We start from the raw sequence: 17,887 nt of genomic DNA, 5'->3' as shown, positions 1-17,887 counted from the left end.
GAACCAACAGAATTTTACTCAGACCTGTTGTTGAAGTGGAATCTGAACATGCTTTTTTGACGTCTCACCCTTTAGAATATGTTACAAACAAACCATGGATGGTCGGGGTGGTTGCAAATGAAGGAATAATTTTTATACCAAAAGCTAGATTGAATTCCCTTTTACATCTTGTCAATTCAAGTTTTCGTACTGTAGGACCTGAGTTGATGTTCTTACATAACTGCAAAAACTTAGAGGAAGTAAGTAAAATCTATGATTTTTACATGAGGAATGTTACGTCAACAAATGACGCAATAAAGTCTCTCGAAAAGTTAATTGCAGATTCATGGTTCATTTGGCCGACAGAGCGTGCGGTTTCAAAGTACAACGGAACGTTTTACTTCTACTTGTACGACCATTTGGGTGAACATTCAATGGTGGAGTATTACGGTTCACCTCAAGGATTCGGTGTTGCACACACCGATGAGCTTATTTCACTCTTTTCCAACGATGTTTTCCCTCCTCTTAACAATCAAGATGCAAATATTTCAAAACTCATGGTGGATCTTTGGGTAAATTTTGCAATTGAGGGTAATCCAACGCCACACCCCATCAGTGAAAACCCCCAAAATCTTGAACCAGGTAATTTTACATGGGAAAGATCAAATAGTGTAGATCGTAAATATCTTTATATAAAAAAAGATGGTTTGGAATTAAAGCATGGATTGTTTTCCCACCGGATGGGGTTTTGGCGAGAACTTAATATGGAGACAAATTGTGGTGCTTAAATAATTTCTGGGTTTAAGATTGTGCTTTTTTATTTATTAATTGATAAACATTATATGTCCGAAAAAAATATTTACCTTTTGAAATGAAATTCCATATATGATTTACCGGAACAACTAAATCCCTTGTAGGCCTATTAGATATCGTAAAGCCCATTTTGGCTTCAACAAAATTATTCAAAACTGTCATTTTTCTTATAGGATGAAGTGGTTCTTCTTTTTCAATAGGACACCTGTATTTTTATCGCCTGTAAAATGTATTGTAATTTTTGTTGACTTAATATGGACTAAATATGGACTTAATATGGCTTGATCTATACACATTCAAAGTCTTATGTAAACTTTCCAGTGTTTCTTAATTAAGTAGCAATCTAGACATTGTATACACAAACTATCTTCTAGTTTATGACACATTCTGTGATTTAAAAGTAAGAAAATATAATCAAAAGGTAAAATTTATCAATTATAATGTAATCAGCTATAATGTAATAACTATGATATCTGAAGGAAGAAAAGGGTTTTGTCAAAAGTCTATACCTACGTTAACAAAACAAAATCACCGATTTATGTGGAAAGACTTACTTTGTGTACATGTCATTTCAATGAAAAGTTTTAAAGTACTATAAGTTCATTATGATTAAAAGAATGCTAATGAATTGTTTTGTACATTTTTAAGACCTTAAAAATATGACATACTATCATAATCATCCTTTGTTCAATACCAAACAATTTGTATGGCCATTATTGACCGAAAAGAAAGAAAAACTTTGAGGTAATTTGTCTTCATTAATATTGTTAGGATTAATTTTGATTTCGTTTTAGAACTATGTTGTTACTAGCAAGACTGATGAAATCGATTAAACTAGAATATACACAATCAGAATAATTTTATTTTGCTTTATTCTTGCTGGGTCTAGGTAAGATAACATTTGATCAAGATTCAGTTTTTTCATTTATTTAAGTTACAACTTTATGAAAAATAACCTTACTCAATACTTACAGCATTTTATCCCATATAGGTAATTGTTTCCAAAAGTTCATCCTCTGAGTAAACACATTTTTCACCATGGATAAAGCATTGGTTTGTATTTTCAAAAACTTGAGTTCACCACTCACTGATGGTTCCCATGTGATTTGTTTATCTTTAACAGTCTGTGGGCTCTGGCTGATTGATGTAGGAGTCGGGTTGCCTTCCTTCGCAAAGTTCACCCAAAGTTTGATTAAAAGATTTGAAATATTGGTGTCTTCTTGGTTCATTTCCCTTGGAAAAAATAGTTTCCTCGGGAACAAATAGAGTAGTTCATCCATGTGACTCACTCCGAATCCCTTTGGGGCTTGGAACAGTTCTGTGATAGAATGTTGTCCAACGTGATCAAACAAGTAGCAATACGTCAATCCTTCGTGTCGCTCCAGTGCTTGAAACGTAGGCCAGAAAAAATATGAATCAGTTATAACATGCTCTAGTGATATCACAAAATCATTCTCTGTCGTGGAGTTTTTAAAATAAAAGTCGTAAATTTTATCAGCAATTTCATTTGACTGTGAAGTAGTGTCTTCAAAAAATAAAATGCTTTGGAGAAACTTTTTATGTTCGCTTTTTATAAATTGTATTGTTTCGTTCAGTGACGGAATGTGTATCTTCCAAAGACCTTCGTTTTGAACAATTCCAACCATCCAGGGTTTATTAGAAAATGTAGTTAGTGGATTTTCAGTTAAAAACGCATGTGAGCTTCCAACTTCGACTATTGGACGAAATAATACTTTCCTCATTTTGTAACTGCTGTGTTGAAGTTTGCTATATTCTCTTTGAATCGAGTCTACACTTTTGTTTTGAAGACAGTGTAGTATTTCTGCTGAAGAATTTGTTGGACATTGCAGTGTCTGGGCCAAAAGTAGGGTAATATTTCTAGATGTTCCTTTTCCTGAGAAAGCAAATGCACTAAAAGCAGTCCCGCTTTGAGAAATTGCTCTAGAAAACAAGTCTTTACTCCCAAGAGATATCATGTGCAAATGAACGGAAGCAGAACCTGCGCTGTTACCAAAGATGGTAACTTTTGAAGGATCTCCACCGAAAGTTTCAATATTTTCTTGTACCCACTGGAGTGCCAACCGCTGATCTTTTAAGCCTTGGTTGCCAGGCATCACACTGTCTTCAATACTTAGAAATCCAAACACTCCAAGGCGGTACTGAATAGTGACTAAAACAATGTCTTCATCCATGAATTTTTCGGGGCCGTAAGAATCGATAGAGGCCGAACCGCCATAAAATCCTCCACCGTGAATGTACACCATGACTGGAAGTGATCGGTTCTTTGATTCTTCTGTCGTAAAAACATTTAGGTACAAACAATCTTCATCTCCCCCAGGCTTGAGTTGCACACACATCTTACCTTCTTCTATAGCATCTCTTATTCCATCCCACTTAGCATGAGGTTGTGGGGGCATGAAGCGAAGAGGTCCAGTGGGCGGCGCAGCAAATGGAACTCCAAGAAAGGCTTGGAATATTCTTCCATTTTCCGATGTCATATATTTTCCCCGTAGTAAACCGTCTGTAGTACGCACAGTTGGAATCTCATCTGAGTTTATCGCCCCAATTACATTAAGAGAAACAATTAAAATGATTAGCCTTATCATCATGTATAAAATTTGAAATGAGCAAAAAAATTGTGAAATAATGAACACAATGGTTGGCTGCAAGTCAGTGTTTCACTTCATTAGAGTTTGAGCACAGAAACAACGATAAAAATATGTAAATGAAAGTCGATCTAATGCCATGTAATCAGTTCAGGGTGAACCCTTGGTGATTGAGATGATCGGATAAAACATTATGTATGCATGGTCAATAGGAGGAAGTTAATGCAAGTATGGAAAATAATATGTGTGAAATTCCACTAGTTAAATTATGAGTATTTTAGCGAGTAGCTAACACTCACACAGAAGTTGCTAGTAGATCTACATAAAACTAAAAAGCTCTCCGATTTTAATGAAATTTTGATAAACCAGTTAAAAAACATATATTTGGATGACTTTGTACTTTTCTTCCCCACATTTCAACAGCATTTACTAACCTTTGTTTCCTTTTTAAATAAGCTAAACACATTTTACTATTCCATTCTATGCCTTTTCTATGTCCAGTAGATTTCCAAAGATGCTTGGTTATAAATACTTTAAATCTGTAATTTTTTCACTTTAGGCTATTTATTCTATGAATACAACTTTTTTTAAGAATGAAAATAAAGTACCGTACTCCTTTCTCATTATCTAAGCTGGGCATGGATCTAAATGTTATTCCTAGTATTATACACACTTTGAATAAGCACAGTTAACAAGACAACTAGGAACTTATGAACTGTACTATATTTACTATATGTTAAAATTGACATCATTAAAATAAATTATGGAGATGAAAAAGTCAGGAATAGTTCAAGATGTTTTTTTACCTAGTCAACAATTTTTTATATCACTCATCAATAAAAATTATGGTTGATTATGCCACCCAATCGTCATAAGAACACTTTTAAAAGAATATTCTGTGCCTCGTAATGAATATATTTTTTCCTTTGTTCGGTTCTGTAATGTTTTTTGTTCAAACACTAAAATAAACCCAACTTTCTTTACAAATGTACACACCTGCAGTAATTATGCAGTATTTTGCTAGCAGCTTGAGGCGAAAGAAAATAAGTCGGTGTGAATAACACAGTCTGCTTGCATTCTATTTCTCACGGAACTCTACAACAATATAAAACGTTAAGTTACAATAAGACAATTTATTTTCTAATGGATTGCTTTATAGGGCCTAGCCTAAAAGTGGATTTTAGCACTTTAATTTGGTGTTTTCTTTGTGCCTTGAAAAATAAATAAGTTATGTAATATGGTAGATCCATATTCCTCACCTATCATAGCATTCTAGTGTGTATATATATTTTATATATATGTGTACATGTGTAAATTTAAAACAGTGTAAATATAGTGGATTATTCATAATGAGTGAACATATTCATACATATGCATCAGTAAAAACAATTTCTAGTCTCTTCAGCTGTGTTGGCAACCCTGACAAGGTGTAATAGATTGAAATTGCAACTGCCATTGCCATTTCTCCAGTGAAATTTTCTACTTTTGTGTTGTATATTTTATGTGTCTCTATGGACTTATTTGGTAAGCCTGCTTTCCTGTCAATTTCCTTAATAATTCCTGGCAAATGTCCTATCTTTTTATCAGATAACATTTATGTAATATGGTTATTTTGTGTACATTGATTAATAAACTACATACAAATAGAAAATGGTTTTGTTTGTGTTACTATGTTTGCAAATTTTACATTTACCCAGATTACCCTCAAGTATTTTTACTCTTTCTATACATAATTATTTTGGTTAGTTCATAAATTTTAAATGTTATAAACCATAACAAGATTTCTCCAAAATTGTAACCGGCTTGTAAAAATATCGTTGTTAGAGAGAAACTCAGTTCTAATATGAATACAACTAGAGCGATTCCTGTCTGATTTTTCCCATTTAAAATCCTTGCTGCCAGGTGCTTGTGGATTTCTACTGATAGAAAAAGGAGTTGGGTCTCCATAAGTGGCAAAATTTACCCACAAGTCTACCATCAGTTCAGATATAGTTTTGTCAACTGTATTTAAATCTCCAAAGTATTTAGAATGTTTGAATAGTGAAATAAGGTCATCGAGATGACTCACCCCAAAACCACGAGGACTATTATAAATGTCTACGTAAGAAAATTCACCAAGATGGTCGTAAATGTAGCAGTACAATGTTCCGTTGTGTCTCCTCGCTGACTCCTCCAGAGGCCACAGGTACCACCAATCAGTATACATCTTCTCCATCGAAGCAACTGTTTCATGTCTTGTTGTAGAGTTTTTGAAAAAGAACTTGTGGATTTCTTTTTCAATATCACTAGCGTTTAAAAACAAATCCTCAAAAAGTAAAGCTTTACTGAGGTAATTCGTAGGATCACTTTGAATCTTTTCTATGGTGTAATTCAAATACTTTATTGGAATATCTAATATTCCCTCATTTGCAGTAACACCCAAGAGCCAGGATTTATGAGTTGTTGCGAGAAATGGATTTTGTGCAATGAAAGCGTTGTCATGATCTATTTCGACAACTGGACGAAAAATGCTCTTCATCATAGCATATCTAGAATTTTGCAGCACTCTGTGTGCGTCTTCAATTTCTTGAGTATTTTTTAGTTGTAAACAAATGATAAGTTCCCTCAAATCTGTGCAGTTTAATTGTTCGGCAAATTGTAACATGGATCTTTTAGCAGTGCCTTTCCCAGTAAGTGCAAAAGCAGTCAGGGCTGTTCCGCTTTGGGAGATTCCTTTTGCAAACAAATGCTGGCTCATCGGTGATTGCATATGTAAATGGACGGAAGAAGCTCCAACGCTGCTTCCAAACAAGGTCACTCTCTCGGGGTCACCTCCAAAAAACCGAATGTTGTCTCGCACCCATGTCAACGCCATCACCTGGTCTTTCAAGCCCATATTGCCAGGAATCACAGAGTCTCCGGAACTCAAGAATCCGAACGGCCCGAGACGATATTGCACTGTTACCAACACTATATCTTTGTCCATGAAGTATTCTGGTCCTGTCAACCCTAATGTTGAGGAACCCATGTAGAAAGCTCCTCCGTGGATAAAAAACATGACAGGCATTAGAGTTCCGTTTGTCATTAGATGGCTGAAAACGTTAACAAAAAGGCAATCTTCTTTACCTCCATATTTACCCTGTGAGCAGATTTTTTCTTCTTCTATGGCGTCCTTAACTCCTTCCCATCTTGTTGGAGGTTCTGGTGACTTAAAGCGAAGATTTCCTATCGGTGGTGCTGCGTAGGGAATTCCGAGAAACGATGAAAACTCTCTTCCACTACGAGAAGTATTGTATTTCCCCTTGATGTAACCATAGTTTGTTTTGACTATGGGAAAATCACAGGTCACTAATGAAAAATAGGTCACCAATGTTAACACACAACTCCAGGTGAACATTTTTCCACCATAAACAAAAGTTCAATCTTCAAAATTAGAAAATAATAGCTAGTCAGAAACTTTGATGAGGAGCAAAATTAGGTGTGTAACATCAACATTGTATGTAGATACGTATGATTCGACACTTTTAAGTTGACTGTTTAAACTAGTTACATTTTAAATTTTCAATTCGTGATTTTCTTAAAACATTCAGGGTTGGACATTAACTATTAACTTTTGAACTAATCTGTCTAGTAACACCATTTTTATGAGTGTTTCAAAATATATAAATTTTGTAAAGGTTCTCACTTTTTAAATAATACACATGTTTTGGCTTTTTATCATTCTAGGCCTACTTTATATTATTGATGAACGGACATCATAGTTATGTATTTTATGCAATTTGTTATGAGAATACATCTTAATGAAATATACCCCGCTGCAGGAAACCTGCAGACTAAGCAAATTTCCTTTTGCCTGATTGGATTTTCACTAAAATATTTCCTGAAAGATGTCAGATTTAACTCCAGTTTCAATGCAATTCGGTTTAACAAGTACTTAGGTTTGGTGCTACAGGTAAGGGAAGAAGTCTTTTTTGATAAAATGAGTAGTATGAAATAAATGCATTTTTTCAAATTTAATCAAAATATATCTATGAACAACAACAACAACTGTTTACTTTTTTCCATAAGAATAACATGGTAATTCTTCCTGTAACCATTATCATTGACTATATAACACTACGTCAATGCCATTATTGTAAGACAACACTTCAATATACAAAACTATTTGCTTTTAAGCTCTAAACAAAAATGTTATTAAGTATTTGTGAAATATTTTGTTTTGAGCGTGAAAAGATTTAAAATACATTTTTTATAACCCAATAATTCTAGTTCTCAAACTTGTTGATGGTGTTTTTTGCTTCTGAGAACATAAAATTTGTTTTTTAATTGATCCGTATCTAGGTATTACTATGAGACAATAGCTCATTGCTATGTATGAATTTCGCTAATAACAAGGTCAGATCTGTTCACCAACAAACCAAACCTTGATATTAAAGACGATTAAAGTGACCTCTTTCCCGTAGGCTGACAGTGGAAGATTCTGACCATGAGAAGAACTCTACAGTAGCCAACATCACAGTACTGCAGATGCCAGATTATCCTCCAGTGGCCAATGCAGGCCAAGACGTGATACTCTACCTGCCTCACAATAATGTCACTCTCAACGGCAGTCTCAGTTCAGACGACAAGGCCATCGTCAGCTGGGAGTGGACGAAAAGCCCGTCTGACCAGGATAAAGCTGTTGACATGCAGGTTAGTTCAATTGTAAAACTTTGAATTTTAAAAACTTTATTCTCTGTTTTTCTAGAGTGTATTTTTATTTTTCCTTAATTTTAAAATATTATTTTCAAAATATTGTTATACTTTAAAGTGGTTTAAATAACTGTGTAAAGTAATCCTTAATTGCTGTGGTGACTTTATGCAGGTATTTAAACCATTTTAAAGTATAAAAAAACAGTAATCCAGAGGCTACCCAACTGAAAATATTCTCCTACTGTTAAAAGAAAATATTTCTCAGTATTGTTAAAAACTATTTTGAATTTATTTATTATGATTTTGCTAGAGGAGTAGCCTACAGAGATATACTAAAAGTAGTTTAAATACCTGTATTATCAGTAATCCTATTGGTTTTACCTTTATAACCAGTCCAACCGGTTGCAGTGGTAACTAGTTTTGGCTTGCTTTGCAGCCATCATCTGCATTTCAAGGATGGGAACATTAAAAACACACACTCATTAAAAACAAACACGTGTGACTAGAACTCGACCGGCAGGAGTTTATGTTGTAGTACAACTGTTGTCATACATGTTGAGTGTTTGTTTTTAATGCGTGTTGAATATGACTACCTTAAGAAGAACCGATGCTCCGACAAAATAAAAATAAATTCTAATGTCATTATTTATGTCTCAGTTATAAAGTGTTAGATTGTGACTCCCTCTCGATTATCTTTAACTCTGTTTTGTTGATGACTATTTTGTTATATTCTACTTATCTTGTAGAGCCAAATGAAAAATGATTCTTCATGTAATTTTGACACCACTACACCGTTTCAAAAGTAATGGTAAAGATTTAGTTTTTCTTTATCTTTTGCCACAGAAAACACGCACCCCTTACCTCGAGCTGTCCAATCTGGAGGAGGGGATGTACACGTTCATACTGAAAGTGACTGATGAAGCCGATCAGTCGGACACTTCAACTGTTCATGTGTTTGTCAAACCTCCCACCAACAAACCACCGTCTGGTGAGTGAACCATATTCATATTAACATTTAAGCATGGTACCGTAGTTGTATGATTGAAACTCCTAAATTGTGCTGTCATAGACGTGTGTCATTATTTAATGTAGGGTAAATAATACTATTACTGAAGTTTTCCTCAATGTTCAATTGGGAAATAAAATATTGTTTCATTTCCTGTTATTTTAGTTACAGAACTTTCATTAGAACTATTTGTACGAAAAATGAAATAACTATCCCGCTGATCGTGTATTCTTATTGACGGTGAGCATCACAAAATAACATAGTACAGCACACTCCAGATTAACCGAGGTTGTTGGGACTGAGACTACCTCGGTTACCGAGAATCTCGGATGACATGGAGGTCTCTTAGATTTTGAGGTTAGGGGTTACAGTACCACATTAGGAAGTCAAAGACTTATAATGTATATAATTTAATAACAATGCATAGTGAATTTAAATGCAAAATGATAGTAGTTGGTATTTTGATGGAAAATGTAATAAGGCAGTGTTATTAATGTAAACATCAACTCAAACATGCTTACACTTCTTATATTGTCTTGTAAAACTGTACATACAGTATTATTAAATTATTCCAAGTCAACACTCTACAGGATTAAATAAAAACAGAATAAGGTGGGTCCTTATAGTTTTTAAAGTGTAAAATTAATCTTTGTTTGAGTTTAACTTGAACTATACTTGACATGATCATGTCAATATTAAAAGATTGTAATGAAAATCGCTGTCAAAACGCGATAGGAGCTGGCAATGCCCGAGCAGAAATGCTACTGATTTTTTGACGTTCTGCAGACGACTCATCCACCTTACCAATAGTTACCGGCCAACCTAGTACTGTGTGTGATTTTCATTTTCTAAGTTATTGTAGATCATTAGTATGTTAAAACAATATCTGTGATCATTAATTATTATATAAAGTATTAATTTGAGAAATCCCAAATTGCATGATATTATTACTTTAACTTCAACAGAAATATCATAAAAATAAAATCATTGTTTCCTGGCCGTATTTAGGCCTAAAATGACCTCGGATGACCCGAGGGCTCCGATAACCGTGTCTCGGATAGTCGAGAGTGTACTGTACCTTGGTGAAAGATTACTGAGGTCTGAGAATACAATTATTATAACGTTATCTTAACAGTTAGAATGAACAAGTGAAATAACATTGAAAGTATCTTCTTATAAACGGGGAGCATTACGAAATAATATAACCATCCTGCTGATCGTGTCTTCTTATTGACAGCGAACATCACAAAATAATATAATACCTTGGTGAAAGATTACTGAGAATACGATTATATTATTACGTCGTCTTAACAGTTAGAACAAGTGAATTAAAAAAAAACCTAATAACAGCAACCAAAAACGTTCTTGATAAGGAAGTAATAGTGACAAAAATAATAGTATTGCCAAAAATCCAAGGAACGTTCCTGTTATTGCAAAGTAACGTAGTTTCTTACCTCTATTGACCTACAGAAGTTTTTATTAAATCCCAAGGCAAAGTTTTAATTTTTTTAAATCCATGTTAAAAAATCACTTTGAAACTACACAACACTTCACTCTGAATGATTCTTCTCTACCTCCAATCTTCTTGTTTTCAGCTAATGCCGGAACGAACATAACTGTCTCACTGCCTCAAACTACCGTACTATTGGATGGAAGCAAAAGTTCTGATGATATTAAAATTGTCTCTTGGAGTTGGGAAATGGTCAGGTAGGGGTTTGAATGTGTAATTTAAAAATATATTTTAGCTAGGCATCGAATATTTTTGTTATGTTTAAAATGTCATGACAAATGACGTGAACCATCTCCACAAATAAAAAAAAATCAATCATCAGATCATTATTTAGTATTTTCATTATTAAGTATTTTTGTAGTGATAACTGAATAAAGTGTCAAATTATGAGCTATGTCAGTTGAAATTAGTTGTAAATAAAGAAAATATGGGCATCTATATACAAACAAGTAGGCCATTTAGAAAATAATTAAATTAAGTTTTTGTTTTTTACATGTCATTTTAATGATTTAGCTTTAATCATACTACTTGTCTAACTTTTGCTTCTAATGTGTTTAATCCTAATTAAAATAAACTATTGTCTTCTGTTTTGTCTGCTCCATAACCATAACTTTTGGGTAATCGACTCCCCATAGAAAACTTTAGAAGATTTACTATGCTTATTGCACTATTTTAACTAGACATTGCAACATTGTTTAAATGGTTTGGAGATATGCAAACCTTTTAGGTTGAAGATCTAACAATCAAATCAAAATGTTTGATTTGACATTTTCTCTCCCTCCAATCACTCCAAAGTCTCAAAATCAGTGGTCAAATATGAGAGGATATAATGGCTACCACCTCAGCGTAGTAAATAAAAATAACAATTAGTATCTTACTTACTTACTTACTGCTGTGGCCACTGGTACCCTAGATGGTACTTGGCCTCCCCAACACAATTAGTATCACTTTTACAAAATCTATTTTCCATCAAAGCGATGACGTTGACTCATATGGCATAGCCTAGATCAAAGGCGTGGTCTTAATCTCTTGAAATACTTCTCAAAAGCTCATTATTTCATAAACTCAATGTAAATACTTTAATTTTGTATACTTTCATTTAACAGTGGTCCAGGCAATGTGGAGTTCAGTGCGCACAACGAGAGTGTTACCAACGTGACCGGACTCACTAAGGGGCAGTACGTGTTCAAACTGACGGTGACGGACGGTAACGGCAACATCGCCACTAACACTGTCGGAGTCACTGTTACCCAGAGTGAGTAAATCTTGTTTCTCTTACGAGTGATTTGAGATTATAGTTTCAATCCTAGAAGCGCTATGGCCTAAGCCTTTTTCTACCATAAACGCTAAGGGGTTGTAAAAGTTGGCTTTATTTCATTTTAAGTTAAAATATTTGTACTAACCTACCAAAATCTTACTGAGTGCGGTTATTATTTTACCTCTATCTGTAATGTAAATCATTAGGCTAATCAACAAATTGCAGACTCTCAGGATTTCAAGGGGATTATGAAAAATTCAAAAATTAGAGATATCAAAGAATTTAAGATATTAAGGTTCCAGTTATTGAGGTGCTTCTGTACAACTAATGGCACAAATTTCTCGGTACTGGATTGTCTGTATAAAGGGTCGGATAACTGAAGAACATGTAGCTACTACTCTGTGTATTACCATCCATTTTGAGATGATTATTATACTATCCATTTAAAGTTGAAACAGGAAGCAAGTTGGTCTGGTACAGCACAGCGCAGAACTTTGGTCCATGAGGTCCTGGGTTCAAATCCTGCAATCACCAATGCATTCTTATCTAATAATGATGTGAACAATTAGGCCTAAGTAATGGGAAAATAGTTCCTATTAGAGGCTAGCGTACTAGAACGTGAATGTGCAACAGCAAAAGATGAAGTTGTATTTTTTCCGCAGACAGTAACTCCCCGCCCAAGGCCAATGCAGGAGGAGACCACACTGTAGAACTGCCTGTAGACGTGCTCGTACTCAACGGGTCTCAGTCCCGGGATGACCTGGCTATAGCCAAGTGGCTGTGGACCCGGGAACCCACTAGCCTCGCTATCGGCACCATCATAGCCGGCACCGACACTTCACCAACCCTCATGGTGAGTACTTAAACAATTTTGTACAGTTGCATTTTCAAGCAAGCCTTGAAGTAAGTAGCTATCAGTATTTTTGACTACACTAGGGGCCACGAGAGTCTGCAGTTGGCGGCAGCCAATAGCAAGACTGGACTAGCGCGACGTTGTAACATCGCCCGTTCACTAATTTTCGACTCTAATTAAAATATACTAAACAATATTTTCAAATCAGCTGGTATTATTAGATTTGGCAACACCACACTGTCCTTATTGGCTCCTTCAAAGTCACGTGGTAAATAGGCTCCTCCCTCAACTACAGACTCTCTTGAACTGTTCTCGTACTGTAGGACTACAGTTTTGATACAAAGTGACATTTGGTTCACTTCAATTAGTTTGCAATACAGCTGATTGCTCAACATTTTACTTTGTCCACTAAATGCTCACTAATTACCCTCACACTGGACAACTGAACAAAACAAACTTTAGGCTATGTTTATTAATTGTATGGTTATCAACAGAAAATGGATTGTATAAAGATTAAATTAATTCTTGCTTGTAAAATGTAATAAAGGAACAAATAAACGTTTTATTAGTTAAACAATGAAGTAGTTATTATTTATGAAGTTAACAGTTTGTAAATGAAGAGTATCTTAGTATTAGTAGTAAGTTGAAAAGTTGTAAATTACATTGTTTGTTACGTCGCCTCAAAAATACAGCTTAGCTAAACATCCTAACCTCAATGTTGTAAGAACCTTTTTGAGCACAATTATTTTGTTGCTTTCACATTCAAAACTGTTGACAAAATATTGTGCATTTCAAGATGAAAGTCTTTTTTAAACTCAATAAAATACGGACAAGCCTCGTAGGTCTCAAAAGATTTTTCTCGTTTAAAAATGTGCCACTTTGCGTAAATAACTTGACTCTGGTATATTCCCTCTAAGTTATTTGATACTCACATCCTTCATTTATACATAGTTTGAATGTATAAACCAGTACAACTTTGGTTAGGGCTTGATTCTTTTCTTGCCTTCCAGTTGACCAACGTTGTGGCTGGGCGTTACTTGTTCCGTCTGAGAGTTACGGATGAACAAGGAGAATGGGACGAAGACACTGTCTCTGTCATTGTTAAACCAGGTCAGCAAACCATCAATATTTATAAGGAATGACCATGTGTGTGTTTATTTTCAAAATCTAATTGATGTTTTTAATCTGTAGTAGCAAGGCAACGTAAGTTATTACATGAAGTTTAAACTAACGTATTTGTTTGGCTATCTTTTCTGAATTTACGTATTTTCCTCACAGCTTGGATTGAAAAATTATTCATTTTCTAAAATCTCTTTGAAGTTTTTGAATTTTACTTTCTTGTGTACACTAAAACCTTCTGAATATGACTAATTTGTTGTTGTCAGATAAGGTAGTATAAAAAATATAGCCTATATGTATTCTTGAAAAACATTTTTCCAAGGCTTGTATGTTTGTTCTTAGTTAGGTCTAGTTTATATTAATAGTAGAGTGAAAACTCACTAACCTGACAGTCAACATGTGACAGGAAGGACGCACATAAAAAAGTTTTTTATCAGAGCATTTAGTTTCAATTGTTGAAAGTTTGACATTTCTTTGAAGGTTTGCTTACTCAATATGTGAAAATATGCAGGTTTTCTTTTACTTTATTTAATTTACAATCTGTTCAAGCTGAACAATAAGCAAATGATATAAATAGTAATACAAAAATAACTTGAAGAACATGAGCTAGTGATTGACCACTGTCAACACTAGCTAACAAAGACAATTTTGATAACACTTAGCCGAATCTGAATGGTAGGTCCAATATCGTATGTCGCTTCAGTCTCTAAATGGTGTTGTGATTGTCCAATAAATTAAGTGCAAGATGATTTGAATGATTTTCCAATTTTATAATGTATTTTTCACTAGATTTTGTAATTTCTTCTTTGACTGTTCGAATTTGTAGATCATTGTGAAGTGTTTGGTAACAAACCAAGGAGCGTTGACAATTTTACGTAATAATTTTGATTGGTAACGTTGAATAATTTCAATGTTTGAGGTACTTGCTGATCCCCAAAGCTGAATACCATAAGTCCAAATTGGTTTTAGAACTGTTTAAAACCCCATTATGAACTACAACGTTCTAGATAACTCAACAAAATCTGGGTCCACAAATAGTTGAGTTGAGTTAGTGAGGTTTTGCTGTACCATTAACCCTTTAGAGGTGACCTCACAGAGTTTTCACATGGTAACATATATATTCAAACTGTTTGTCCATGAATTCTTTACCCAAGAAAAAACTCTGTGAGTGTTCACTGTTTCAAAATCAATTTAAGGTGTGGAGGGTTAAAATATAAATTAATGAGTAAAATCCTATATTCACATAACATGAGTATATATTAGTATATAATTTCTATATACAAATAAACCTATAGAATCAGGATCGAGAATCAATATCACAGAATCGGAACAGGAATCGTTATTGAAAAACGGGAATCGGCCCATCCATAGTTTAATCATAACCTAGAGATAAATAAAGCTGGTATGTGTTGACAGATCCCCATCTGTACCACCTGGTAGAGTTGACTCTCAACATTGAGTCTAGTCAGCTGACCAAGTCCCGCAGTGACTCTGTTGTCATGAAGCTGGGACTGCTGCTGCGGGATGCAGCTAGTCTGGTTGTTAGAGCTCTGCAGACTGAGGTAATTGTCTGCAATATTGTGATTAAGGTCGAGGAATTGGAATATAACAATGTTGTCTTGTGACCAGTTTTTGTTGTTTTGTGTATGTAATCATGTTGTTAATTTTGTAAGGTACTTTCTCTATGTTTGTTGTTTTTATATTAAACTCTATGACGAGTTGGATTTTTGTAAACAAAAAACAATTGTGTGACAGAGTACAGTAGATGGTAGGAATGTAAATATTTAATGTAGAAGAAGAGTTAAAGATTGAAAGTGAACTGTAAAGTTTTATATTTAACTGTTAACATTTAAGACGGTAAATATAAGTAATAGAGTATATTACGTTACTAGTCCGTGAAATAGGTGTTCACCGTGTAAGTATGGTCGACTTGACTTTGTCTCGCGCGGGATTACCATCCTCAAAAATGTTTCAAGAAACATTTGAGGTATAAATAAAAAAAACACAAAATGGCCTATATCTAGCTAAAAAAGTTTATTCTGGTTTTCGTTTTATTTTGACTCATCAAACCAGTATTCCTAAATTTATTGGTACGTGTCTAAGGGACACCCTGTACTGTATACATTTAATTTTGTGTTCTCATTGTGCTGATATTCTGTTATCTTATATGAAATTTATTACAGTACTCACCTTTTTTCTAAAATTCTAGCATGTATTATATTGGTAGATTGATTACAAGGTTTTATCAGTCTTCTTCTTCGGTCCCCAGGCAGCGACTGGTAGAGCAGTCCTGGTGTTCTATGTGACAACCTCCCACGGCGCTCTGCCCGGTCCCTCGGTGGTGCGAACGCTGCGTAATAAGTTGGCGCAAGACTCTGTGTTGTTACAGCTCAGTGTCGCCAACATCCAGACAACAGTCTGCCAAAACAATTGTTCAGGTCAGTTAGACAGTTTGCCGGGTTACTCAAAGCTGTTTTACAATGACTTACTTTTACTTTCTCCCCCTATACATAGTATATGGAGACAGTATTGTTTCCCTCAACATTTTTTAGTTGAGTTTTGGGGGGATATACATTTTTGCTGTAATTTTTGATTCCTCTGAACCCAAAATGTAGTTTTCAAAGTGTGTCTGTGTGTGTAGATGTGTACAGAGCTACAGACTACACCTGTGGTTGGATTGTGGTGGAATTTGGTACAGTATGTGGGTACTAAACCATGGTATCTCCAGGCAATATTTTCATTTGTTTAATGGTGTTTCTTAATAGTAATTTTTCCATAAAAAACAATTTTGATTTATTGTGTAATGGCCCTTTGAACTCTAAACAAAATGGTACAACCACCAATGCTGTAAAAATCACAGTTGTAAAGATGTTGCAATTTTACTCATAAAATGTCACAGTTACTCCCACCACTTAGCAATTAGTTTTTGACAAGCTAATGAGAGAATTTGTCATTGTATGAGTTTTTAAAATCTAGCACCATAACATCACAAAAATATGCCTTTTTGTGGTGGCTATTAAAGAATGTCTCTTATTTAGGAAAAAAATAATCACATGTCAAATAGATATCAAAGTTAACTTCAATAGTTTACAGCCAAACAAACACAGACTTTCCCTTATAAATTTAACAGAATGTGTTTGTTGCAGGCCACGGAGTGTGTGACCAGGCCACTAGACAATGTATGTGCGAGGCTTTCTGGATGCAGGATTTGTTCCGGAAACATTTTGGAGACGGTGACTCCAACTGTGGTAAAAATTGTAGTATTTTTTATCTGCGGAAAAATCTCTATCTTAAAACTTTATTGGTACTAATTTAGTAATTATTTTTAGTTCAAAATGTTGTTAAACTGAAACTCCTGCCCTTCTTATTGAAAAAAGGTGTTCCAAAATTTTACCAAAACACTCCTTATGTTTTTACTATGTGTAAAGTTAAAAACTAAATATTTTGTCAAAAACATTTTTTTTTTATAGTATTTATTTACTTGACTGTAAATTGTATTTTACTTTTACAGTACTACAGTAAGGCTATTCCTTCTAACATCCCTTTTCTAGCTGTCCTATTTAACTGATTTTTACGATGAGGTATCATTTTAAAGCTTATTACCTAGCGGAGAGACGAATGGTAACTAAAAAGGTAGTTTTCTTCAGGGCCTCACCCTCTTGCGTTTGATTTATTTCTAGAGATTTATTTATTAGAGTTCACTTTAAATATTTCTGACTTTTATATAAAGGTTTAATTATGAATTATAATTTAATAGCTTATCGTTCTGTTGAGTGTCTAACCACAATCAGAATGTAAACAAGAGACCAAACAGTTTATGTACGTATGTATTTTAAATATTTTTTTATTTAATTGTGTTGTCACAGAGGTAGGTAAATCACTCTTTACAGTGTAGATCTAAAATAAAAAAGTAATTTAATTCATCGTAGGTTAGTAGTTTTATTCATCTAATGTCTTACAGCAAACCACTTAATACAGTATTTGAACATTAAAAGGGTATTGCATTATTGATTTTGCCTCAGAAACCAGTTTTGACTTTTCTCAGAATTGAACCGGCTTACCGATTGTTATG

General features: G+C 34.3%; 1 protein-coding gene across 3 annotated transcripts in view; it reads left to right on the top strand.

Moving 5' to 3' along the window:
* LOC128988720 (dyslexia-associated protein KIAA0319-like) overlaps positions 1–17,887 on the top strand; it is a 44,468-nt gene that overhangs the window by 25,754 nt on the left and 827 nt on the right. For all 3 annotated transcript variants that reach the window (XM_054410297.1, XM_054410299.1, XM_054410298.1), the window contains exons 10-18: positions 7,841–8,069; positions 8,913–9,057; positions 10,671–10,782; positions 11,692–11,840; positions 12,506–12,696; positions 13,707–13,806; positions 15,232–15,377; positions 16,085–16,253; positions 16,962–17,063. In XM_054410297.1, coding sequence (XP_054266272.1) covers positions 7,841–8,069; positions 8,913–9,057; positions 10,671–10,782; positions 11,692–11,840; positions 12,506–12,696; positions 13,707–13,806; positions 15,232–15,377; positions 16,085–16,253; positions 16,962–17,063 — 1,343 coding nt within the window. The remainder of the gene's footprint in view (positions 1–7,840; positions 8,070–8,912; positions 9,058–10,670; positions 10,783–11,691; positions 11,841–12,505; positions 12,697–13,706; positions 13,807–15,231; positions 15,378–16,084; positions 16,254–16,961; positions 17,064–17,887) is intronic.

This window comes from Macrosteles quadrilineatus, unplaced genomic scaffold (assembly GCF_028750875.1).
Source record: "Macrosteles quadrilineatus isolate MER2022 unplaced genomic scaffold, UCM_ALF_1.0 Scaffold_3__2_contigs__length_128488019, whole genome shotgun sequence".
Taxonomy (NCBI): Eukaryota; Metazoa; Arthropoda; class Insecta; order Hemiptera; family Cicadellidae; genus Macrosteles; species Macrosteles quadrilineatus.
Note: the sequence above shows the minus strand (reverse complement) of the source record. Positions and strands in the feature narration are given on the sequence as shown.